The sequence below is a fragment of the Epinephelus fuscoguttatus genome, linkage group LG2 (genome assembly GCF_011397635.1).
Source record: "Epinephelus fuscoguttatus linkage group LG2, E.fuscoguttatus.final_Chr_v1".
Taxonomy (NCBI): Eukaryota; Metazoa; Chordata; class Actinopteri; order Perciformes; family Serranidae; genus Epinephelus; species Epinephelus fuscoguttatus.
In genome coordinates, this window is record NC_064753.1 from 48,690,736 (window position 1) to 48,717,750 (window position 27,015).

Consider the following 27,015-nt stretch of genomic DNA (forward strand, 5'->3'; position numbering starts at 1 on the left):
ATTTAAATGGGTGAGTTATATAAAAATGTACCCACAATACAGTTGTCATGAACAGGGAAATTAGCCATAAAGACCAAAACGTTTTTCACCAGGCTTCAAACATGTTTATCAGGGTCTGGTCTGGATCTTGGAGCCAGCCTCAAGTGGCCATTAGAGGAACTGCAGTTTTTGGCACTCTGTGTTGGCTTCATCTTGCTGCCCTGGAGGCTGCAGCTTGACTCAGAATAGCAAGTCTAAGTATAGCAGTATCTGATTTGGGACACAGCATCACTCTCTGTCAACAGCTTCACTCACTGGGTGTTTGGGCAACCAGAAAGTTTTTATGTGGTGTAGTCTCTTCTGTGCTCTGTTAACGTGAACTCAGTTTATAATTGTTACTGGTATATTGAATTTTGGCATTTTCAAAACTTTAGTTCCAGAAATAATTTGAATGCATTTTTATAGACATTTGTCATTCAGATCGACTGATGGATGATGGATTAGTCTGTGACTACTATTCACTTAAGACTTAAGTGACTGCCCCAGTTTCCTCAGACATGTTTTAATCTCATGTTCTCAGACCTCTAAAATGGTGTCAGTGTTAAACACACTGTGGCAGCATACGTTGTGGTGATGTGTGTGTGTGTTATTTTTATTTTTTGTGCTGTTGAAGTGTACCTTATTAGGGGTAATTAAAGCTCTGTAAGAACTAATGTCTAGGTCTGCTGAGCAGCTAATACAGGATCATGAGTTGGCGCTTTTGTTGATGCCTGTGCCTCCACCTCTACTCATAAAACATGGAGCTACTCTTATTAAGCTGATGATTAATGTGTGCTTAAACTGGTAGTTTTTCAAGCGTTGCCATTTGTCACGTCTCAGTGTTTCCTTTTTCCTCTGCCTTGGTTCCAGACTGTGCGTGTTCAGGGAAACGCCATCTCCCACCGCCTCAGCCTGTCCAAGGTGAAGAAAGAAGACGAGGGGGTGTACGAGTGCCGCGTGTCTGACCTGTGGGCCGACGAGACTCAGGAATTTACGGTTCACGCCACGCTGCACGTTGCGCTGGGTGACGGCATGGTGGCTGAGGAGGCAGTGTCGCACATCCAGAACCGCTGGCCGCTGAGGAATACCAATACAGCTCTGGGAGGGGGCGGAGCAGGGAGGGCCACCTCAGAGCCCGGCCAGGGGCTGGCAGGAGGTCCGAGGTTAGGGCAGGGGAAGCACCTGGTGCCTCAGCAGGCCCAGCCCGGCCTCCTCCCATCTATCTCATCCACCACCACTTCGGTGGCCAAGTCGTCAGCTTCACCGCTGCCAGGGAACGCAGCCATCCTCCGGCAGCAGCTCGGAGCTGGTGAGTGTGTGTTGGAGGGAGGGTGGAGGGGAAACAGAGCCACAGTGCCCCTCAGTGGTTGTAGAGGGGAGGATCCACCTGAGATTTACAGACAGCTCAGCAGACTGTATGTGGCTGCTGTGCCGGTCTGCATCTGTCTCAAGGTTCATCCGTCTTAGTAACTCAAATCTGAGCGAATAGGCTGTTGTTTCTGTCTGACAGGGACCCTTTGTCTTCGTGTTGTTGTGGAGGATCTTTCAGTCTGACAGTCACTGTGGAGTCCTTTCATCAATTACACCTGCCACTAAACCTTTAAGCCTATTCAAGGGGAGCTGCGTACTTGACAAGTCTGGAGTCTAACTTCCATGTCATATTGAACACAGCTCACTTACAATTGTAACTGTTCATGCAAATATTCTGGAATTATTTATAATTCACTTTTGTGTCTTTCATTTGGCCAGTGTGCAGGAGGATGTTTAAAGGGGCAGTTCACCCTAAAATCAAAAATAAATATTTTTCCTCTTACCTTTAGTGCTATCTATCAGTCTAGATAGTTTTGGTGTGAGTTGTCGAGTGTTGGAGATATCATTTGAAAAACTCAACAACAATGTCTCTTCAGAAACCATGACTCGGTTACTTAAGATAATCCACAGACCTTGTTGTGAGCAGTTCCATGTAGGAACTATTTTCTTTCTACCGAACTACACCCGCCACCTGTATCAACCTGCAGAAGGAAGTGTGCATCTGCTCATGGACGAGAGGCTCATACTTGTGACGGTGACAGTTGTAAACATTAATGGAGTCCTCCTGAGCTAAGCTGTAAAATAAGCTAGCTCAGTGGTGCTAGGTGAGCTAGCAGTAGATGCACACTTCCTTCTCTAGATTTTCAAATATAGAGAAGGAAGCTAGTGCCATTTAGTGCCATTATATTGGAGAGAAGTAACTCACATCAAAACAATCTAAATTGATAAATAGCTCTATGGGTAAGAGGAAAAATATGTTATTTTGATTTTGTGGTGAAGTTTTGTCTGCAACATTGTGTGTGCTATGTTTAGGGTTACAAAGGGTTGCAAAATCAGCAGTACATTTCTGGAAGATTTCTAAGGGTAGATGCATTCAGCAGCACACTTTTCCATCACATGTACAGAATATTTACCAACATCCCATTAAATAGCAATTCAGTAAAATTACTGAATGCACAGTACATTCTCCCATCACATGTTCAGCCCACACTGCTGCCAGCACTACTGTTCAACACTGTGGAGCTAAACGTCGACATGATTTCATGAATGTTTGGCTTGCATCGCTCAAGTATTTGATACTTTTTATGATATTTCAGTTAACCAGCAGATAGCAAAGCAGACAGTCTATAACTTGCTAACACCCAGCTAATTTTTGCTAGCTAGCTGTCACTGTTGTCAGCTGGAGCCTGATTGAGCTAATTAATCTATTTCCATTCATTCTTAGTTGTTAAACATGATTTTAATGAAATGGTTGTGGACTTAAAACCCTGAATTTGTACCTTTCCCTTCTCACCACATGGCACATTTCACATTGTGTGTATTCCACAAATTAATTTATTTATTTGGCAAATGAATGGATTATGTCTGCTTATGACAGAGCAAATGGTTAGTTTCTGTCAGCTAATGACATGGTAAATAGAGCCTGAGCTGATAACCCCCAAATTTCCATTTCATTTCCTTTAATTCCCATGGAAGGTTTCCTTGCAACCCCAGTTATGTCCATATTTTAATACTTATTGTGCACCCGTTGTGACTCTCTTGAGCACTATCCTTGTTCTGCCACATTTTCTACACGCTTCATCTTATGCACAACTTGTGACATCTTGTCATATCACCTTTTGTCAAACACACACAAAAAAATTTCCATGTTGCAAAAAGGAAATATTCAGATTTGTTGGCACCCCTCCATGTGACAGCATGAATATTTCTGTATCATACATACTGTATGTGTCGTCTCGTGTTGTATGCATGACAGTGAGTGTGATCGCCCAGCTCAGCTCTCTCCATCATCTATTCATGTGATGCTGCCACACCCCCGTCACACTTGTCAAATCTCTTTAAATCAGGGGAGCATTTTTGTTGACATATGTATGAACGTGTTACACCTATTTATGACTACCTCTGCCAGCCACTTGGCAGATGGCTCGGGAAAGGATGAGAGAAGGCGGTGTGGGGGTGGAGAGTTGTAATCTACCTCCCCATAGCTCTTCTACCTGCCCCAGTTCTGTTCGATGAAGCGTACTTGTGAATAATTAAAACTCATCGAAGTCTAGTGGAGTGTTGTCAGCCGTGCTGCTGATGCAGAGAGCAGTCAGTCAGCCCCACGGACTGTATGACAGATGCTGTGTGCAGGACTGAGACACGTACAGAACCAAACGTCTGTGCTCCTGGCTCACTCCAACATTTATATCTCTGTGAGCTGGCATTATGTCTGTAAATGACAGAGGCGGTGGAGGTATTAGAGGTGATATCCTTTCTGCTGTTGTGTGAGTGTGTGCTGGAGTCTGCTGTGTCATTTCAGAGGAGTATCAGTCCACTGTTTCCCTGCTTTGATCAGTTATTCAAAGGCTTCTCACAGGGAGAGGACTTTCATCAGCACTGCTCCTACATGTATGTGGAGCCTATTATTAGAGATGTCTGCAGAGACTGTCAGTGTCTCTGTTTTATATTTGAAAGATAGAGTCAGTGCAAGTGCACACACGTGCGTTTGATCTATCTTACCTTTTTCTATAATATGACAGTTACCAGTTTTGAATTGAGAAAGTGAACGCGAGGCTTGGGCAGTAGCACATATTTTATACCTTCAAACCTTTCTGATCTTTCACCAGAGTTAACGACAAATGACACTATGAGAGTGCGTCTTGGTTTCTCCTGTTACTCATCCAGTTAGTCAGTCCACTGCTCCAACAGTCACCACTCTGATTCACTGAGCTAGATGCAGCAAACATGCCTTTTTTCCTCCACAGTCGGACATTGCTAGTCAGCTGTTAATGGTCCTGTGTGCCGGATGGATGAAGAAAAAAACAAGAGGTTATATGACGCACACATGTTGCTCATGCAGCGTGTGTGGGCTGGGCATTATTCCTCCGCTACTCGATGTCTCGGCATCTTTTAGCTCAGCTGCCTGTTCCATCAGTAAAGACAGGAGACTGACCTTCGGTGGCTCGTGCTGTGCATTTCATACAGTGAGTTTAATAGAAAGAGGAGTGTCTGAATTTTTAATTGTGTAGAATCGTCGGGATAAATACCCTGGTATACTGTAATACTGGGATACTGCGAAGCCTAGTGAACCTTAACTTTGTTTGCATGTGTAAAAACATTTGTGATGATGGTAGGAGCATATCTGCCTCTTCAAATTTATGCAAAAACTTGTTTTCACTTAAAGGAATACTTCACCCACACAATGACCATTTGTATATCAGTTACTCAATCCGTTATACTCTCCAATCCAGGCTGTTCTCACGAACTGCTTGTATGCTTTCCTACGAAAAGTAATGCATTCAAATTAGTACATATCCCACATAATCATGAGCCAGTAATTTCTGCACATCCCACATGTCTTGGAAGGCTGCGATCACGTGACCAATGCGCTGACAGGAGTAAACAAGGAAGCGGTCCCAAGCAGTCCTTTAAGGAGGCACGTTCAGGTGGTGGATGAGTCACAAATCAAGGTATACTCAGAACGGCTCATATGATATCCTATGACAATGCAGACACAACAGTTCATATGATATTCCAAAAAATTGGCACCTCATGTTTGACGTTAACGTACAGTTATATAATTAATGTAATGTTACTGTGGTTAGGTTTAGGAAAAGAAACATGTTCACACAGTTCAGAACCCATGTCTCCAGGGGAAAGTCAGCGTTTTTGTGACCCATCCTCCACCTCAACCTGCCTCCTTATAAGAGCACTTGGGACTGCTCCCCTGTTTACTCCCATCAGTGCACTGTGATCGCAGCCTTTCAAAATATGAACAAATTTGGGTGCATTATGGACGAACTGGAACCTCTCAAAGATCCACCTGCCAGAGAAGAAAATACTATAACAGATGTTTGAAAATGTTCTGCCAAAATAAATGCGACAAGTCTTTCAACTCTTGAGCTGAAGTAACGTGTGCTCATCTCCCTCAGTGACTGCAGACACTGAAAAAAGTGTAGTGTTAAGATTAAACAGGACAGGTACTATTAACGTAGTGCTTTTTAAGACAGCTGCATCCGCTCCAAGCATCGCGTTATAATGAGGAAACCCCTCCGGTGGAATACAGACATGTGGTGGCAATAAATCCAGACCTGCTATTACTGCACACAGATTTCATCCTCCTGTATCTGTACTCTTCAGAAAGCCCAAGGCTCGCCGCAGTAGTTGGTGTTACATGGTGTTCTGGAACACACCGATTACATTAGTTACCCACCACCCTCACTGTTGTTTTGCCCTTTCTAAAATAGAAATGAAAAACATTTAGTTCATTTTCGCGTATCAGCATTCACAACCATCAAATAATCAAACTCAAATTTGTAAAACACTCAGAATGTTATCAAAACAAAAGATGCTACTGAAAGTGTTGGCTCCATCACAGTGGCTGAGTCGCAGTTCAGACTTAACTCAATTGTCAGGCATAGTACGTTTCTGGAAATGACATTTATGTTACATTTGCACGTAACTATGTAGCGGACATGTTGAAACTTAAATCATCCTGTGGTTAAAAGACTTTCTGAAGTGGGGTTGCATGGAGTACTTATCCATAGACAGTATGTTACGTACAGTAGATGTCAGTTGGCACACCGTCAGTTTGGACAAGCAGAATGAAGTCGCACACAGAAGCTAAGCAATGCACAGCTGTGGACGGGGACGACAGAGACAGCTTGTTCAGATGAAAAAGCCGTTAATGGCTTCCGTTCCCCACCTATGCTTCCGTCAAAGCCAGACTCCATTAAGAAAAACATTTATTTTAGCCTTGCTGAACACAAGAGCTGCTGGTCTACTGCTGCCTTCCATCAGTTAGTTTGTGTCATTGTGTGAATCCAAACTCTTAAATGCCAAAGTCACACAATGACACGAACTAACTAATGGAAGGCAGCTGTAGACCAGCAGCTCTTTTGACAACTTGATTTCCCCAGCTGGAAAGCACTGAAATTACGGTGAAGCAGTAAAAATACTCTAAACTAGTCCATACCCATTGAGTACAGCATACCATACCATGACTTAGTCATACCAAACATTAGAAACAACACCAACATTGGTCCACAGGGGGAGCCACAGCGATCGGTCGCATTTTAGCCATTTTGAAGCATTTTTCTGTTGTTATAGCGCCACCCAGTTGCCAATTAGAGTTAAATTTCTCCAGTCACCTTGAGGCGTCCTGTTCTACATATCTACCAAGTTTAGTAAAAATCCATATGGCGGTTAGGCCTAGATAAGAAATGAGCTCTCTAGCGCCCCCATTTTGTTTGATGGGGTCAATAATGGAGGGGTCCCCTCAGATTATGTGTGCTCATATGCCTACAAAGTTGCGTGGTGATGGGTGAAACCCTTGAGATGTTCTACACCTTTATGTGATGAGCCACGCCCTCCGCAATATTCATTGCCTTATAGAAGCTCAGTTTTAGGAAGTTTTCCAACTTTTGCCAAGAGGGAACTTTAGATATTGCTCCCTAGATTATGTTCACCCAGTTTCATGCAGATCGCTCAAACTTCCTAGGAAGAGATCCATTTGAAGTGTTTTTCAAAAAATTCAAAATGGCGGAAAATCTATATAAGCGGAAGTTATGGGTTCTTGAGGCAAATGTGTTCCTCATGAGGAGAGGCATCTCTGTGCAAAGTTTCATGTCTCTACGACATACGGGGCATGAGATATGCCCATTCAAAGTTTGACATTTCAGTGGGTTGCTATAGCGCCCCCCTTTGGCCAATTGATGTAATATTGCTTCATTGGCATCCTCCCATGACCCTCTACCACTGTGCCAAATTTCACATGGATTGACCAAGTCAGTGAGGAGAAAAACATGGAACACACACACACACAGTGTTTCCGTCATTATATAGTAAGGTAGAGCCTTTTTAAATGGCGTAAGTACATTTTGTTGCTGACCCCTCCACATCAGTAGACTGATAGCTTCTGTGTCGGGCCCCAGCCTGCTTCTCCAAACTGGGGCCGTGCTGAATGCAATCGACTGTGTGTAATGTAGTCTATGGACAAGTTACCCATATGACCCCACTTAAAAAGAACAACAAAAAAACCCCTGAACTATCCCTTTAATGTGTGGCTAGGTTAAGGCACAAAAACCACTTGGTTATGGTTCAGCAGCAGGGAAAGCTAAGATGTCTCCATGTAAAGTGTCACTGACGAATGTCTTTTCTTGTAAAGTGTCTGGTGTAATCAGTAGCACGGGCGTTGTCACGAGTTTATTAACTAGTGGGGAAATTTCCTCCCGTGACATTCATATAAGCCCAAAACCAAACCAGTGATTAACAACGACATTGTGAAGCCATGTGTGTGTGTTCATTTATGTAACCTACATCTGTTGGTTGTGTTGCGGAGGATTACTGACGCAGCACATAAAACCTCACAGTCAGAAGCTCGGCTCCCATTATTGGACTGTCAGGCCTGATTGCTTAATGCCTCTTGTTGTTTTGGCAATTTGAAAGCAGTTGCAGTGCTGATATCAACTGTTCTTTGTGCTCGCCTTCCCCTCTGTTTCAAGCCTGTGAAGTCAAGAGAATAGAAAGTGACCATAATCTGTTTCATGAGACAGGTACATTTCTGCTGCAACCACTGCACAACTCCATTCTGTTCACACAAAGAAAGGAGTCAGAATACACCACCAATTATTAATGACGGACCCGTTTATTGTAAATCCTGAACATTACATCTGAGGAAACTGCATTAGTCAGCTGTTTTCTGACAGTATGTAGTTTTGTTTTGTCTCGTCTCGTATCGTGCTCACTGAAGCAGAAGTGGGACCACATGATTGACATGACATCATACAAGTGCTTTCTCATCTGCACCAGCCTCCAGCTGCATTTCACCAGCATTTAGTAAATTAGCTGGTTGTGTGTTTAGTCATGAGGAGTTAGATTTATTTTGTTGTACTTGAGGTTTGGGTCTATGGAGAAGTGGATTTATTGGGACATATCAACGGACATAGAGGGATGTGTATTTGCATGTTAGGACTGAGCCAGATAAAAGCAGCTGTAGAGGTTTATAAACTGGACAATACAGCTTTAAAAGGCTGAGTGTGCTCCCGCAGACGGCAGTCAACATTTGGTGGATAACCACGTTTTGGCACTCGCCTGCAACTGTCCGGTCTGGGTTATATTTGGTGTCTGAGTCAAAGCTAGGGGCACAGAATGCAAGATACTGTGTGTTAATTTAGCATTAGCATTGCTGGAAGTCCACATGAGATGCACGAGGAGCCATTCACTTGAATGAAAGGAGTAAAACTAAAATTTATATCCCTAGATATGCATTACCATACAGACTGAAACATGGCTGTGCCCAAAATCTTTCATTTAACCATGTAATGCCATATTAAAGGAATACTTCACCTAAATGTGTTTGTCAGCTACCAACTCCGTGTTACCCTAAATTCGTAAAGAAAACATTGTTTTTCTTGCACACCTCCATGGTGAACAGAGAATCCAAAAAAGGTGAACATTCTTCATAAAAATTGGGGCCACGTTCAACAATGGTAAAACTGTTTAAAAAAATTCTATCGACAAACTCTGATGTAAATCCTGCAGTATAATCCATGTCTCATTCTATGTGTTATGTTTTGTTTTGATTGTTCAAACTGTGATGGATGTTTTGACTCTCCACTGCGAAACTAGTTTACCCTTACCCTACGTATCAATAAAGTAACCTGAACCTGAACCTGATCTATCCAGTCATATGATCGGTACTCCCTGAACTCATGCTTTTGGGCATGAGTTTGGGCATGAGGGATGGTGGAAGGGTCCAACAACCACCAACTTTTACACACAGCACATGCATGTCGGCCGAGGAGAGCAGTTCAGCCTTGCAGCAAATTTTTCCCAGTGGCCACTCCTAGTATTGCAGCAAAAAAAAAATCCCTGTAGCCCAGAAGCATTTTCCCATAGACCACCATTGTAAAAGACGTCTGTAAAACTGTTGACAGGACACCTTGAACTGCAAACAAGGTCATTAAATCTTTCTATTCTATCCATTGGAATGAATAGGTGCCATCTTAGCGTCTGTTAGTTAACATTAAAATCTATGGCGGGTGCGTATGAGCTCTGCTTGAGCAGAGTTCAAATGCCCAGGCACATTACTCAGCCGTGCGCTGTTTGTCCTGACGTGTTTAAAGACATCATGTTTTCATGAAAATGTGTTTGGAGGTGCTGAGCACATGTGACCGGATAAAAGAGATTTGGATTATACTGCAAGTTTGTAAATGGGTGTTTTGACACTGTTTTTCTGTTGTTAATTCCATTCTTCAATTTATGAAGAATGGTCATCTTTTTTTGGATTCTCCATCCACCATAGAGGCATGCAAGAAAAACAACAAAGTTTGCTTTACAAAATTAAGGTAAGACATGCTGAGTAATTGATATAAACATGTAACTCAAGCCTTTGGCCATGCTTCAACATCAGAACCAACCCCCAATCACTATGAAGTCATCGAAATCCAGTGCTTGGACAGCTGTCCTGTAACATCAGCATGATACGCAGCCGGTTGCCATTATAGTTTAACTGTACTCAACGGTGTCAGGGGGAAATGCGGCAAGACAAGAACGAAAGTTAAGGCAGTGAGTCTGAGTAGGTTGGGCATGATGGGTGGTGGACGGGCCCAACAAACACCAACCCAGGAGAACAGTGCTTGCGTCCGATAAGATTAAAGCCAAGCCCTGTTATTTTCTCCTAAACTGAACCACAAGCTTTTGTTGCCTCAACCCAACCTCGTGTGTTAGTTGTTGAAGGAAAAAAAAAGTCAGTTTGCGATGTTGTACCGACGTAGTGCGTATTTTTTTAAGGAGAATGTATGTAAACAGTAAATTGCCTGCTCCTTTTTATTTGTTGTAGTGAGCACACGCAATAAAACCTCACACTGGTTGTGCTGTTAGATCATAAAATAGTCTTAAGTGTCTAAATTACAAAGTAGTGACCGTAAACCAGACTCAGATGGATATCTGAGTGATGATGTTCGTGATGGTGATGGTGAATACACGCAGAGATTTGTGACTTAGGTCTTTATATTAGCCGCTGCTAACATCTGTCATCTGACCCGACTGGCGTTATCTTTAATCTGCCACATGTGACTGCAGGAGGCTTTTTAACACACTCAACTGTGTACAGAAACACACCTCTGTGACTTTATGATGCAGACACACTGATGTGCGGCATCATTTTGTTTTGATCAGAGGAGGCGCATAAATCAGTCGCTGATGGTGAAAGCAGAGAGTGATGTTTCTGAAGCGCAGTGGCTCATCACAGAACAGTTCTTCTCTCTGATCTTAATCCAGACGATGATCCTGAGTTGTCCTCTTTGCTCAGCTACATTTTATCTCAGCGGTTGTAGCTTATGAATCAGCTTTTTTTTTTCTCAAGTGCTGCTGAAATCAAACAATCCTTCAGTGAAGTGATCCACTGACCCTTTAGTCAAACAAAATAAATCCGCCCTGCTCTCTCTTTGGTTTCCTCCTCCACGTTTGTCTCAACTTTATGACTGTTTTTTGTTTTTCTTTCTGCTTTTGAACTTCTATCTTCAGTTTTTTTCCCGGTGCTAAAAACCTTAACAGGCCCTGACCTGAGCTGCTTCAAATTCTTGTAAAGATCCCAGAGTTTCTGATAAAACACCATAAAATCATGACACTCTCAGCACGCTAAGTTGTAATGTGCTTGTGGTTCATTGCTTCATGCGTTTTTTATCTACAGATATTTTTCATTTTCATAAACTCACTACATTACTACTGATGTCTTTAATTCAACACAACGTATCCACAAATATGAGAAATATATAATGCACTCCTCGGCCCAGTTAGGTAAAATAGGTGCACTCAGCTGACACTGCCAGACTCATGTTTTCATGTGTTTTACAACCCAGTCGGGGCACAAGTGTTGATATGCAAACAAATATTTAAGGGCATTGCATGTATGGTGTACTGTGAGTGTAGGAATGAGGCCTGTCCTTCCAGCGTGACTATGGTCCAGATTTATAACACAGGCTCAGGCGTATGGATGGCTTTATAAATCTGATGAAAAGAATGCATATGCACATTTCTGTCTTTGTGCTTACACACAGTTTTAGTCATGAATCTACACAGAGTTTTATGGATCTGTCCTCAGGTTTTAAGTGCACTTAAGTGGTTTGCAGACGAAAAAGTGGCTGGAAACACAGCAGTGACTTGCTCAGACACACCTGGTTTTGTTGTCTGTTGGTGTCTAACAGTGGTCTGCAGCTTGGCAGCTGTCATGCCATCCAACATCCTCTCCACCTCTCGATGAAGTCAGCTTAGATATTATGTCACTTTACAAACATATGATTGTTATGTGTTGATATTCTTATGCATATTGATATGTTATGTATGGAACGTGTGAGTGTTATGTATTCATAGTTTCAGGAATGTACAATGCCAACATTTTCCTGTGGCAACTTCATCATCTGTGTTGTGAAAACATCTGGGACTGGTTGTACAAAATACCCTAAGTTTACTCCTTAAGTATGACACTTAAAGGATAACTTTGGTATTTTTCAACCTGGGCCCTATTTCCCCATGTGTATGTGTGCGTATGACTCATGGGTACAACTCATTTTAAAATTGGTTCAGTATTGAGGGAGGCAGATGCAGCCGGCAGCCGCGAGGTAGATATGGGGGCAAATAAGTCCCGTATAAGTTTGCGCATTAAAAGTGTTTTTTTCGCCACTGAACGGTTCAGATCGCCAGTGCTATCTCTGTAAATAGCATACTAAGCGTTTCCCTGACCCTTCACGTCCTCCCGGCTGTGACGTCATCTCGCGAGAGCTTTGCTTGTTGCCGCCAGAAAACAGTACGATATATACGAGGGCAAAGTATGCAACAGTAAATGTGCGTCTCGGAGACAATTCTAGGTGTCAGTATTACATGCATAAAGACATATTAGTTATACTTACTTGATGGATAGTTGACCATTTGGTCCCTGTGGTTTTGGCCGCCTCCTCCAATTATTTTGGGCACGTGAAAAAAGGTATCCAGCACTGCCCTGTTGATCAGAGGGGGGAAATCCTCTAACGTAGTTACGCAGCGTTTGGTAGTTTCTGTATCATCCCAGGACACATCGAGACCATGAATATTGGGCAACAGGTCCCACTCGTTGTAACACAGACATTCTTCCTCTGTGGGCATGGAGTCACAGCAAGGAGCACCACCAGTCCTCAGAGATTCGCGTTTGTGCAGCCGCTGCTTCACCTTCGTCTGCTCGTTGGCCCTCTCTCTCTATCCTCATCTGCTCTCCAATTTATAGGAGCTCCTCATCCGTATACTCGGGCTCAAATAAGTACGGGCGGCCATCGTAATAAAAGGGCTCATCCTCATTCTCGTAATCGGGTAAATATGCAGCCATGATACCTATGCAGTAAAACTCTCAACTGTACTCCGGGACAACCAGCGCCACTCTGAGCTTTGCTCAGCATGGCTCCTGTGTTTTCTTCCGGCAACAAGCAAAGCTCTCGCGAGATGACGTCACAGCCGGGAGGAGGTGAAGGGTCAGGGAAACACTTAGTATGCTATTTACAGAGATAGCACTGGCGATCTGAACCGGTCAGTGGCGAAAAAAAGCACTTTTAATGCGCAAACTTATACGGGACGCATTTGCCCCCGTATCTACCTCGCGGCTGCCGGCTGCATCCACCTCCCTCAATACTGAACCAATTTTAAAACGAGTTGTACCTATGAATCATACGCACACATACACATGGGGAAATAGGGCCCAGGTTGAAAAATACCAAAGTTATCCTTTAAGGCTTTATTTCTCCGTAACTGAGGGACTTACACAGTTGCGCAGAATCCCTTAAAACGTTATCTCACTTACTGCGTTGAAAGTGAATTAAAAGTTTCAATGGAGATTGTTGTTTTCCTTGGACTCATGCTTGTGACGCCTGTTGTCGTCTCACAAATTTGTCTTATAGTTACATAGTGAAAAAATGGCAGAAGAAAAGAAGACCAGAAAACCATATTGGTCAGAGGAGGAAAAGATTATGGAGGAATACAATCATAGAAAGCACAAACTACAAAGTAAATATGATCCCCAAATATCAGAAAACAGAAAACAACTGTAGGAAGAAGCAACGGAAATTAATTCAGTCAAATTCATAGGGTAAAATCAAAATTGTATACAGCAGGTTCTCCTGGTCGCAGAACAATTTTCTCAGGGTGTTTTCATTTTTTTCATTTATCACCATAAACACGGTCATGTTGCAGTTGAGACAGAGTCAGAGGTACCTTAAGTTTTTTTGTTTGTTTGTTTTCACCTTGCTTCGGTTGCTAAGATCTTTTGTGTAACAGTCCAGGGATTCCTTAAGTATGAGACCAAGACAAGGAGAAAACCATAAATACCTAAGTGAACATTTTAAGGAAACCTTAAGGAGAAGACTTAAGGGTATTTTGTGCAACTGATTTTATTTTGAAGAAACCTGAACTCAGTAGTTCTACAGACAAAATGATGCGAGTTGACTCGTGGTCTCATCCACTCGTGATTGGAGTCATTGACTTTTAGGGAGCGTAACCTGCGTGTCTTTGAACTGTGGGATGAAAAGCATTTGTTGCTGTTAGGAAACTCACACTAAGTGCTAATCATTGATTCATACTGCAACTTTAGCTTTAAATAATAGTGATAATAAGCACTTTGTTTTAACCACCAGTCCACACTGTGTTGAACTTGAACCACCCACCATCCGCTTCCCAAGCCAAGTCCCTACGAACTGAGCCATAACCATCTCAGCTCTGAGCCACTGTCTCCACTTTAATTAAAAGTTGCATAATGATTGAGTCATTACGAAAATAAATCTGTAATTGAAATGATCTCTGGTGTGTATTATAATGATATTTGCCTCCTGATTATCAAGGTTCATTTATTATATGAGTTGTTGTTGATTACTGTCATCTAGAATGAGAATTCAGTTTTATATAAATGCTTACCTTGGTGTCTGAGGTGAAATTTGCACTCGATAAATGTTTTGTTAGGATTCTTAATTGAAAAGAAGCAGCAGATGAAATGGATTGTGACTGAGTATCATGCAGCCGGTGCAGATTTGAATCTAAAAGTGCCTGTGATTAATACTGGGGTGGTGGGAGCTGATATTTTCACATCTGAGCCGTAACCGTTGAGTGGACTGTCAGCCGAGCATCCTACTGGTGTCTAAATCAAACACAGTTTAAGTGGCTCACTGACACTTTTCTATTGACAGAGGAGGAATCCATCTTGAGAAGTTTTTTTCCCCTGTTTCCTCCAAGTTGATCTGCTCTAAGTATGTGACAACAGATGAAGGTTAAGAAGCGTGGCAAAATTGAAAGATTACATGCTCGCTCTGGGCTCTGCTGCCTTATCCTCACTAATAACAGCCAATGTTAGGAGGGGAAAAAAACAGGCATCTGTCACTTTTCTGCAATGTCATCTGACTGAGTGACAGAAACAATTAATATGAGGCGGGGGGGGACTGCGGCGGCTGGCACTGGGACGGGAGAGATAAGCTGTCAGGTGTCTCAAATTGCCTCTCATATTCTCATTTTTCATCTGAGATTTGGTGCCCTTGCTTAGTCACTGATAAGCTCTTTAGCTGCTAAATGCTTCACTATGTTCACCAGTTAGTCTCTAACTGTGTCTGCTGTTTGCTGCTGAGCAGGGAGGGTACAGTGCGTCAGCTGCCTGCTGCGGCTCAGAACAATTCTAGAGCTCTGTTTCCACCAAACCCTTTCAGTCCAGTCCCTTTGGAACCAGCAGTAAGCCTTCAGACATGGTACCTAGACCCTCGGTGTGTTCAGACAGTCCTCTTAAATGTGGGCGGGGTTGTTGTCACTCACTGCTCCGTCCAGCACTCGCTGTATTTCCTCATCAGCGGTGACACAGATGGAAGTCTGCACCTGGTTTATCGTCCACAGAACGAGGCTGCACGCCCACATTTTCACAACAAAATAGAACAGGCTGCAGTGAGAGTCTCTCTCCATGGGATATTTAAAAATAGCAGCTTTGTGCATTTAGTCCTTCTCAGGCAAGCTCAGGGGTTTAGTGCTGCTGTAGCCCACAGGACAGGAACAACACGCCACAACGTTTTTTTTTCCTCCAATTGAGGATTGAAATATATGCAGTTCATAGAATCTGGACGAAACTAATATATATGTTTTAAACACTTGAAGATCCACTCATTACTAAAAGTGTCTGTCATCCAAGAGAGACAATTAAAACTAAAGTGATGGTCAAAGTTGTCACAGTGAAATTTAAGGTGTGCTGATGGATTCACGTCATCAACTCATGCATTGAGTAACATTACAAGTAAACATTCCACCTTAAAAGTTGCCGGCAGTCGGCCCAGTGAATGAAGTTATTTTTTTCTTAATCTACAGCTGCTGTGAGAGGCAGCAAAACATCCTTTCATTTTATGGTTATATTTTACTGGTATACGTGAGACTTGCCAAGGTATGAACAGGGGTTACATAAAACCAGACACAACTCAGTCCTGAGCAGAGTGACCGTCCTCTCCTGACCAATCAGACTGCAGTGTTCACAGCTCCACCTTTTAGTACCAGATCTGTGTGCTAGGTACCCCAACAGAGGGGGACCAAACATGGGGACGGGAAGGAACGCTTCTGTTGGTACCATCCACAACTTTTCACAGTGGAAACGGAAAAATGTGCACTGAACTGAAATATACTGGATTGCTTGGTGGATATGGGCCTTTTGAGAGACTAAGGGCCTGTCCCAATACCCCCCCTTAGCCCTACCCCTACATTTGCGCGTTCCTGCGAGGGCTAGTGGTGTCCCAACTCCTTTTTGCATGTAGGGGTGGGTGGCATAACGAGGGGTAGTGGGTATGAAACTAGCCCTTCGGAGCGAGGGATTTCAGATGCTGACTTGCCAGCGAGGGGTAGACGTAGGCTTGTGCCGGTTTGAAAATTTTCCAACCGGTTTGATTTAAAGCCAAATATCTAACCGAAACGATATATCGAATTATGTACCTAATTTTACCACTGTGGGTCGCATTTGAGCTATTTTTCCCAATAACAGCCTGTTATGGGTGTAATGTGCTTCCAATCCACTAGGTGGCGGTAATGCTGTATAAACCGCCAATACACACAAGGTTAAACAAGAAGAAGAAGCAGAAGGCCACTTCTCTCGCAGCAGCAGCAGACAGCTGAGCGGCGTCTGTCATCTGTCCTGTTCTGCAAAATTGTCGGACTTTTCACGTTACGATAACACGTCAGCTAGTATAAGTATGCTGCCTCGTAATGTTAGCTGGTTAGCTAGCTAGCAGAAGTCCCCTGTCGTCTGTCGTTCATCAAATGAAGCATGATGAATACAGCAACGTGATAGGTAGGATGAACTCAACTGGAGACTCCATTGTAGGTGCCAGTTGGAAATGTAGATGGCTCGCAGCTTCCTGTTTAAAATAGTTACGTATGTGTGAACGTACCCGACGCGGTGACGTAGTGAGTGGTGTCCCAATTCCTAGGGAAGGATTTCAACCCCTACCCCTCGTTGCTTCATTTTGAGGGCCAAGGGGTAGGGCCAAGGGGGGAATTGGGATTGGGCCTAACACTGTATCCCCAAAATGCATAATTATTACAGTGTTTATGCCTAGCATCCACACAACACTGGAAGCCAGCACTGAAGCGCCAAAACTTGCAGTTTCTCAAATGGCCACTCGAGGCTGGCTCCAAGAGTGAGTCAGTCCCCACAGACCCTCATGTTAAAATGTTTAACTTTACAGCAGAAATAAACATGTTTACAGCCTGGTACAAAAACAGTTTTGGCATCTAGAGCTAATTTAAAAAAAAAACAAAAAAAAAAACTAAGGCTATGGCCAAACTGCCGAACTTGAGGCTTCAAAACAGGCGTCCACAAACCAATGGGTGACATCACGGCAGCTATGTCCATTATTTTAATGGGTTAATGACTGACTGCTGGGGTCATAACAGAAGGGAAGAGGTGCTTTTAGTTCAGTGAATGGATGGTGGGAATCAATTAAACTGCTACAATAACAGAGAGCAGTGGGAAAATATGGATGGATGGATTGATGGGAGCCAAGAGGCATGATTTAGAGGAAGAAATGAGAGCTGTGAGTCTTTCACATTTTCAACTTGGTGTCATTAAACAATGGAAACTATAAAACCCAAAAACAGTCCCAGAGCGGCAGGGTGGAGCTGCACAATCACAAGTGCTATCTCCAAATCACAGCAGATGCATTGTTTTGATAAAGGTCAAATGTTTAACAAATGAAGCTTTGCTAAGTTCATGCAGGACACAGATTGGATCATTGCTTCTGATCAGTCACACACCAGTCAGAGCCCATTCTCATAACAAGGAGGTCCATTTAAATATGGCTTCCGACTCAGTGATCCAATTCTGCCACACACTGCTGCTGCTGCTGCTGCTGCTGCTGCTGCCGGCAAAGCTTTGCCTCCTCCACCCCAGCCTCCATCTTCCTACTGTAATTCAGAATCCAAACATGGCTTAAAGGTTAAAAAGGTATTGTATGTCTTGCTGTGGGCCCACTCTTGTACACCTGTGGGGGTTTCTACATCATGCTCCCTTCCTTTGGTTTAGCATGCTGCTTGTGTGTGATCCAGGGAGCATCTCAAGAGTGGAGCCCTCAGCACCAAGCATAACCGCTCTATGACGAGAGTGTTCCTGACTGAACGTACCATCATAGATGAAGCACTGTGCCTACAAATTATATTCCAGATGTTAGGGAACATGCTTGTGTCAAACAGACCTGGCAAAACTCACATCTTTTTTTTTTTCATAAAAATGAAAATTACAATTCCCACTTAAAACGCAACTCACAGCACAATGCCATATCCGTCAAAATGATCGCAGTATGATTTCTTTTTTCTATTGTGCAGCCCCAAAGCAGCGAACAGGGTTATTAACTGCATTATTTAAGAATGCCTACATGAATTAGAATGATAAAATGCTCTTATTACAGGGGACATTTGCATACACCAACCTGAGTCTCTGAGGCATAGAAAATCATAGTGGGTGGATGTTTTTTTCCATGAATGCCAGTATCTCAACAGAGCAATTATAATTATTTCATAATGTGTGCTGGTTCCAATATCTCTTACACAACAGTAATATTGCAGTAAAATCTATGAGAGTGAGAGAAAGGACAGAAAGAAGAGATACAGTGAGACAGAAAGAGACACCTACACACACTGACTCACAGAGGACCTCTGTGTCTCTCTGCACAATGTGGCCTGACAGCTGCCCCAATCCCTCGTCTGCACGGCCTGTGTGTGTGTGTGTGTGTGTTCATACGTGGCACATGAGGGTGGATGTATGTTGTTTCATTTAAATGTCACAGGTTTTCAGTGCGTCTGAATTCACATATTGATGGTTCGGTGTGTTTACTGAGTGGTGTTGTAAGAAGCTGTTGAATACCTTATGCTACTGTTTTTCCAGTGGGTGCAATAAGAAGAGCTGAGTAACCAAAATATCTACTAATGTTTGTGATGGTGTGTGTGTTGGTGTGTGTGTGTGAGGTGACACTGCTGTCAGTAAAGCTGTGAAGCTCCTCTGCGTTCTGCAGTATTTTCCTTCTTTTTCCTATCACACCTCCAGAGACTGCTGCAGTACACAGCCTTCTCAGTGCAGCCGCAGAAATATGTTCCCATGTACCCATATGGCATTATTTTAGTAACCTGTGTTTTAGGACCCTCATAGTGTGTAGTTAAGAATTTCTCATGTTGCTGAGGTCAACTAATGGCCCGCGGGGTTTATTTGGCAGCAATCTTGAACATGCAAAGACAAATAAACACACTTTTTAATTTAATTTTGACAGTCGGTACTCAATACCATCAAGGTACCAATGGACATAAACCAGTACCAAGTTGTATCAAAACTTCAGTCGCTACCTGCATTCAGTTGTTTTTGTACCCAGATCTAGAAAAAAATGTATGGTTTTGCTGGCAGCAGATCACTGTAAGCGTCCTTTGATGCAACACGTTATTGGCCAACTACCACAGCAGCTATGTGTGAAGTCGAGTGCGGTGTATTTGATGCAGCTGCAATTTTGGATATTCAGCAAAATAATTTAATTCTTTGAACACTTTCAAAATGTATTTGTGTAAATATTATTTGGAGGACTATGAGTGGTGGCATTTTACACAAACAAATGCTTCCATTCACATGATGGGTATTGAATAAAGAAAAATAAGGTGTTAGATGACGTGCTCTATTGGTATCGGTATCACTTTTAGAGTACTGGTACTGGTCTAGTAGTTTTTTTAACCCACCCCTAGACACCAGGGGTTGGTTGCACAAAGTGTGACACTTAAGACTTCAAAGTGAAATACCTCAACAGTTACTGACTGAAAAGATCTCATTGCATAAAGCCACAGAGCAATCATTAATTGTAACGGAGCTGGAGTAGCGCAGCTTTGGAAAGTTGAGTGATCCAACCCCAGACGGTCACAATCATAACTTGACTTGTCAAATTTATAGTGCAAAATCAATTATGTGTCATTAATGTGTCCATTTTGTTCTCCGGGTTGTGAAACACTCTTCTCAGGATGCTGTAATTTCCTATATATCCACATAAACTCAGTCATGTTGTAGTTAAAATATGGTCAGAGGTACTTTATGTTTTTGTCCTTACATTGGTCACTAACATCCTCTGTGCAATGGTTTAACAAACTTTAAGCAATTCTTTAAGTAAAAGACCAAGATACGGAGAAAAAACTTCAATTCTTAAGTAAAAAATTAAGGAAACCTTAAGGACAAGATTTGAGGATGTTTTATGCAACCGATTTTATTTCAAGGAAACCTTAACTCGGACTTTAAGGAAAAGTTTAACTTAAGGTGCTTTGTGCAATCAGCCCCAGGAATTAATTGGAAAGTTAAGGCATGCTGACTGCAGGAATCTCCACTAGAGCTGTTGCATGTGAACTTTATGTTTATTTTACTACCATAAGACATCTCCAGTATTGTTTACCTGAATTTGGCAGTACATCCAACCAGCCTCACAATGACACACTAGGCTTGGGCGGTATCACAGTATTACCAGGGTATATAGAAATCCCGCTGGTACGATTTTTGATAACGGCAAAAACAAAAACAAAGATACTCACCTCTCTATTAAAGGCTCTCTAAGTCTTCCTAAGCTTGAAAAGTTTTTGTCACATACAGCCATTTTCAGAGCCTGGGCTGCCTACAGAGACCGGACTTTATCACAGCATATTCACAGGACATGTAGCTAGCGGATCGTGAGGAGATGTTTTGCACATAAGGCACATCACTCGCCACCAGAGGTCAGCGTTGTGCAAGAGGCAGCTTAGCGGACCGCGAATGGTGGAGATAAATGGGTTTGAGATTAATTAGCTAGTCAATGTGAACAGTTAGATAGTGCTGGGGAGCTTGGTCTCTGTGGTGGCTTCTTTGAGGTAGTGCAGCACACTCAAACCGTCATATACTGTACACACCAGTGAAATTCCAGGAGGGTATGAAGGTATGAAAAATGAGATACTGCCCAAGCCTACCACACAAGTGGGTCACAATGATGAAGTGCTGTCAGGTCAGAGCCCTGGTGACGATAATGAGCATGCAGAGCTCCACGGAGATGATTTCTGATGTTTTGGGCAGAAAGTCTTCGGTTGTGCAGTCGTTACATCTCCTGTTTAGGAGGCTGGTCTCAAACAATCTTGCAGGTGGAGACACTGGATGTGAAGGTTCTTGATCTTTAACTTAAACCTGAGAAAAATGGGAGCAAAAACAAAAATGTTGCTTTTCAATTTTCAACTCTCAACTGACTGTCTGTGTGTGTTACTTACCAAGAGAGGTGATCCACTGAATGACTTCCTGCAACTGAAGTAATCTTGTGCATCATTGGTTAAGGGCAGTGATGGTGATGTGAGAGCAGCCATCTATTGCTCACCCGCATTAGGGGAACCCCTATCTCTCCTCGAGGCCACCCACAGTCTCCTTCAGTTTATCCCTTGAGGTGAACTGACAAATTTCTGAAGTGTGTGTGTACAGCACGACAAACTTCCTGCTGGTTTAAAATAATGACACATTTGGTCTTTGCAAACGTAAATGATGCACATGTTTATTTGCAGATAGAGTGGGGACACAAGTGGTCACTCAGGACGCATGTGGAGACGCATTATTATGCTAGGTGCAAACAGACATACTTCAAACTGTCCACTTGTGATTGGATCACCTTAGACCCATGTTAATACCAGCTGCAAACAGGGTCATATACAGCAAAAATCTGTTTCATGTCATCCATCGAGTCTCTCCTCTCTTCCCAGACTCGAGGTTACAGTTGGATCATTCTCCCGTTCACAGAGCTCAAACCAGAGATGAGGCTGAAGAGGAGTAATATTCTTTTAATGGTTTTAAAGTAATTTATTCACTTTGAAGCACATTCAGGGTTGTTGTTTGGTGACGGGTTGGTTTTCAAGGTTGATCTTTACAAATGTCTTCATTGTCTTACCCTCTCCTCACTGTGAAGTTTGAGTCTAAATGGTTTTATATCAGCTGGAAGGATTTGATCTTACTCCTTTTACATCTCAAAAGACATTTAAAAGAATCCATCAGTCATCGGCGAGCTGTTGTTGATTTTAATGGTTTGAGTCCATCAGAACTCTCTGTTTATTCAGTATGTGTTCCTTAACGCACTGCAGCCAGCACATCCTACCTTTTTATCCACGGTAAAATGATTTTATGTTGTGTGGTTCTACTTACTCCCACACTGCTTTTTTTTTTTAACAATTTCAATAAAAGTATTTCACCCTCAATAAGATTGCCCTACATTGGTAGATTATTTTGTTACCTTTTATTACAAATTCATTTCCATTTCTATTCAGGTTGTAATGGGGTGGGGAGATTATTATGGGGTTCATAAACGGTCTACCAGGTGAGCAGTGGTGGCCAGCTGTGAGCAGGGGAGTCCAGGTTTATGTAAGATCTGCTCTTATCTCTTGGTTTACATGCTGGGTCCTCGTGTAAAGTACATCCGACAAGTGCAACAACTACATTTGATGCTTTTATTGACCCACTGATCTGAGAACACTTTAGCTAACCTTACAAATAAAATGTAGGACTGTTGATCAGCTGAACAGAGACAAGCAGCCAGGGAGTCTAATCAGGTGAAATGTTTTTGAATTGGTCGAATCTGTCCGGGTGGGCGGCCTAGAAATGTTAATGGAAAGGTGCAGCATGTAGTGTTGTGTTGTTTTGAAATGTAAAGACCGTTGGTGAAATAACTGACAGGCTGTAAATTACATGTTGCATTGTGATGTCAGATTAGGTGGAAAATTAGCTGCAATGTGCTTTGACTTGTTTGTCTGCCAGTAATGCTCCTCGGGTGTTCGTAGCTCAGTTCATGGAGACTTGGTCTGGGAACTGCAGTGTGTTACAGAATGAATGTTATACTCTACATACAATATTTGCACCCACAAGAATATACATATTTTTTTCTCAATAACAGTAGCAGATGACATTTGCATTTTCTTATTTTAACTGATTCTAAAGGTGCCGACACACCAAACCGACATCAAAGAACTAGCTGCGACGAAAGCCAACTGTTGCGTCGCCCTGTGTCAGTTGCATTTGAACACACTACACGGACTACATCCGACGGCCAAGTGGCACGTACATTCTGCGCCTGCGTGAGAGAGAGCGGAGTGAGAGAGTGGTACATCCTGTCAGCCGAGGGGTTTCCTATCTGTGCAGCCGAGCACCGCAGCACCTCCTCGGACTATTACATCCAGACGGTCCCGGTGTTTCCTCTGCAGGCTCCACTTCACTCAGCTGCCCGATAAACCCGCTGCTTCTTCCCACTTTAACCTGAATAACAAACCAGGGCTCGGTGCTCCGGTTGGATCCAAACGGAGAGCCGGGGCTAGCTCAGAGGCTAGCAGAGGCTAACTGGCTGTGCTTCCCTCCAGTCATGCTGCGGCTAACGCTCCGCTAGCCACTCCCAGCTAGCTCCGGTTTGTTATTCAGGTTAAAGTGGGAAGAAGCAGCGGGTCTGTGGGGCAGCTGAGTGAAGTGGAGCCTGAGGAGGAAGCACCGGTTAGCCCTGGTTTCACTACAGGCAGATTCACCGGTGCGACCGAAAAGCCGCAGACGCCGAAGTGCCGACGGTGCGGGACACACCGCAAAAACTAGGCCGACAGACACTCACCGACGGCCCGACTTTGGTCAACGGCCAACCGTCGGCTTGGTGTGTCAGAGCCTTAAGTACAGTCTCATAGAGCTGCTAGTGCGGCTGTAGGGACAGGAATCCAAAGACAGATGCGGCTCCAGTTGAGAACTGGTTCCTAATAGTCTGATCTAAAAGAATCATATCCATCTGAAATGATCAATTCCTTTTAAAGATGCTGACATGTTTTCCTGACAGGTGCACATCACAAAACACAGACATCAAATTTGTGTCAATGCTGGAAACTTGCAACAAAATGGAGTCGTGGCAGAGACGAAGAAACAGTCAGATGTATATGGCACACATGCTATCAGTCAGATGTATACGGCACACATGCTATGCAAAAATCAGTTATGGCACACATCTTTGCGCTGCATCTGTAAGACAGGGCTGCTTGATTTGTGTGTGAGGTGAATTGATAGTTCATCACTATTCTGCTTGGTAGTTGTGGTCTGTCATGCGAGGGTGAGACAGCACCTGTATGCTGGCAACAGATTTCATACACCAGATGTTTAGTAGACGGACCTGCAGATGTGCCTCGGCCTGCGTTGGATCGGTTCATATTAGTCAGCTAACGCTCTAATGTCACTATTCGGCAGTGCAGCTCATACACTTCACTGATTAACTAGAGAACTGTAAGGTAACACTAGACTTCATGTTGAAACAATGTCTGTCTCTGTCTCCCTCCGTCCTTCTCTAATATCTTATATCAACATTAACACATCGCAGGCAGACCAGCACGTGATTTTTGACCATTAAACCTAGGCCCAGAGGTGATAAAACAGTTGCACTGACGCTGAAAACCTGCGTAGACCTGTTTTTATCCTCACAGAGAATTGATCAGGACTTAATAAAGAATTGGACCAATAAGCAGAATCGATAAGGGCACTGATATCAATAACATCTTATCCATTCTCATCCCTAATTGACTTTTATTCCTGTTGACTGATCGCTTTTTAAAACATTATTAGTTTAAATGTGATCTGGAGAACACTGCTGTAATGTTCTTCTTTCTTCTTCTACCTCTCTCTGTAGGCTGCAGTGTGATGAGCACCATGGATCCCCTCCTCTGCATCACTCTCCTGTTCCTGCATAAGCTCCTCCCCTTCCTGTTGGCCCACTGAAGAGACTTCAACCAAAATTATGTCGACCTGCAACGTTCTCACTTTCTATACCAAAAAAACCCCAACCCCAAGCAGCAGTCAGTGCCCACCAAGGGAGAAAGGGTCACATTAAATCGATGTATGCCGTTGCAACAAATCACTGCAGGGAGTGAAAGCAATGCAAAAAGGACTCGACAGAAGAGACGAAAGGAAACGGAGAAGGACGCTCCTTGGACTTGACAGATGCAAGCGACGTGACTGTTGTACGAGCAGAGTGTGGAGGAGAGAAATGTGCTTACAGTGAACGATGGGAGCATCACTACTGATCCACACACAGCCTATACAGCGTGGCCACATGAAGCGCTGCCTCTATTCTGCACCGGCTTCGTGCATGGCCCTCCTCAAACACTCCACACTCACATTTCTTTTGCAGCATTTCCACTGTGAATTCTGTTCATCTGACAACGCAGATCACTTCAGTGTGTCCGTCTGCTGATGTAGTCACTTTCATCTGTTCTGTGGAAGACATGTGACCTTGTGTTGTTGCTTTGGAAGGGGGGGCGATTCGATCAGCATGATCATTAGCATAATTTTTCTGTAGCCATGTGAAGCATCTTCATTATACAGAGCGACCTTTCACCCAGTGTGTTAGTCTGATGTATCCACCTCCCTCCTACACACACACACACACACACACACACACGCACACACGCATGCACACACACACACACACACACACACACACTTTTGTTCTCATAGCTGTGTTATACAGTGTCAAAAACGATTAATAAGCTGATATATTTTGATTAAGATAAGGCACATCTTACCATTGTTGTTGTTATCACCTCCAATAATGTTTATTTTTATTAAATATATGGTGATCAAAGTGAGACATTTCATTTCTATGAGACTAAATGATTTATTGGTAACTTGCCAACAGTTGAGATGAAGGTTTATTGTTTTTGTAATAAAAGGTAGATTTTAAAGGCTTTGCATGCTAATGGCTTTCTTTCACCTCAACAGCACAAGGAAACAGGGGTATTTAATATGTGAAGTATGTTGTCTTTAGTGTATAATCAGCTGAGAATCGTGTTTTCGTTACCTTGGAATGAGCCGTTTCTATCTACATAGGGAGCGGGTCCTTGTCTGCAGAGATCGCCATCTTGCACCATCATGTTTCTACAGTAGCCCAGAATGGACAAACCAAACACTGGCTCCAGATACAGCCATTTGCGTTTTTGCATCGGTCACCACAGTTAGAAGCCCATCTGCAATGATCAGCTTCGGAAAAACACTGATTTGTAAAACTGCTTTATTCAGTGTTTTCAGTGGTTTAAGGTCCAGGTCCAGGAAGAGACCTCTACAGATAATTTGACTCCTGCTAAAAACCTCCTGAACAAGTCAATCTTAAGTTATCAGAGAAAATATGTGAGGGCACATCAGGACGTGGTGGGCAAGTTGCCAGTCTCCAACATGTAAAACAGTGTAACACTGATTTTGTAATGTGAAACTGCTTTTGATCGTTTTAAATCACCAGGGGTCTCATTTCTAAAAAATTGTGTACACAGAAAATGAAAGAGGTGAACGCCACTTCTCATGCAACAGTTTAAAAACAGGCTTGATTAAAAAAACTTTGACCCGTGCTTATGAACACTGTGGAGACAGGAAATTGGCGACGCAGATGGTGAGGTGGAAGCCTGCTTGTAGAAATTGTCAAATATTTTCTGGTGCACACCATTTTTGGCTTTTTTTTCCCGTGCATACATTTTTAGTCTGGATACTTCACATTGTTAAATGAGGCCCTGGGTCTGTTCCTTGAAGAGGAAGAGACCTCCACGGATCCTGGTAAAAACCGCCTGAACAATAAACACTGAATTCTAGGTGGGAGAAGCGTCATCTGGTTGCAATTTGCAGTCCTCACCGCTAGATGCCACTAAATCCTCCTGAATCTTACACACTGAACCTTTAAGTATGCTGATGTCATCTACACCAGTACCAGTCCTTTCTCTAGCATCTCACATTCATCTCAACAGTTCTCCAGGACCAACCTTTACGTCAAGAAAAAGATTTCTTAAATAGTACTGCCCTGATTCCCATGACATACTGTATGCCATGAGTATTCACCAATCTTATAATTTTTTGTGACCTCCAATGCTACAAACAGGCCAATTTTTCCATTTATATCAAAATATCCACATGAAATCTGCAGCTCAATCACCAGAACT

The 27,015-nt window shown here is 43.0% G+C and overlaps 1 protein-coding gene across 1 annotated transcript in view; it reads left to right on the forward strand.

Moving 5' to 3' along the window:
- vstm2b (V-set and transmembrane domain containing 2B) overlaps positions 1-25,736 on the forward strand; it is a 29,597-nt gene extending 3,861 nt beyond the window's left edge. Inside the window, exons 4-5 of the mRNA XM_049599362.1 lie at positions 889-1,327; positions 24,723-25,736. Of these exons, the coding sequence (XP_049455319.1) occupies positions 889-1,327; positions 24,723-24,811 (528 nt within the window). The 3' untranslated portion in view covers positions 24,812-25,736. The remainder of the gene's footprint in view (positions 1-888; positions 1,328-24,722) is intronic.
- Positions 25,737-27,015: the final 1,279 nt, after the last annotated feature.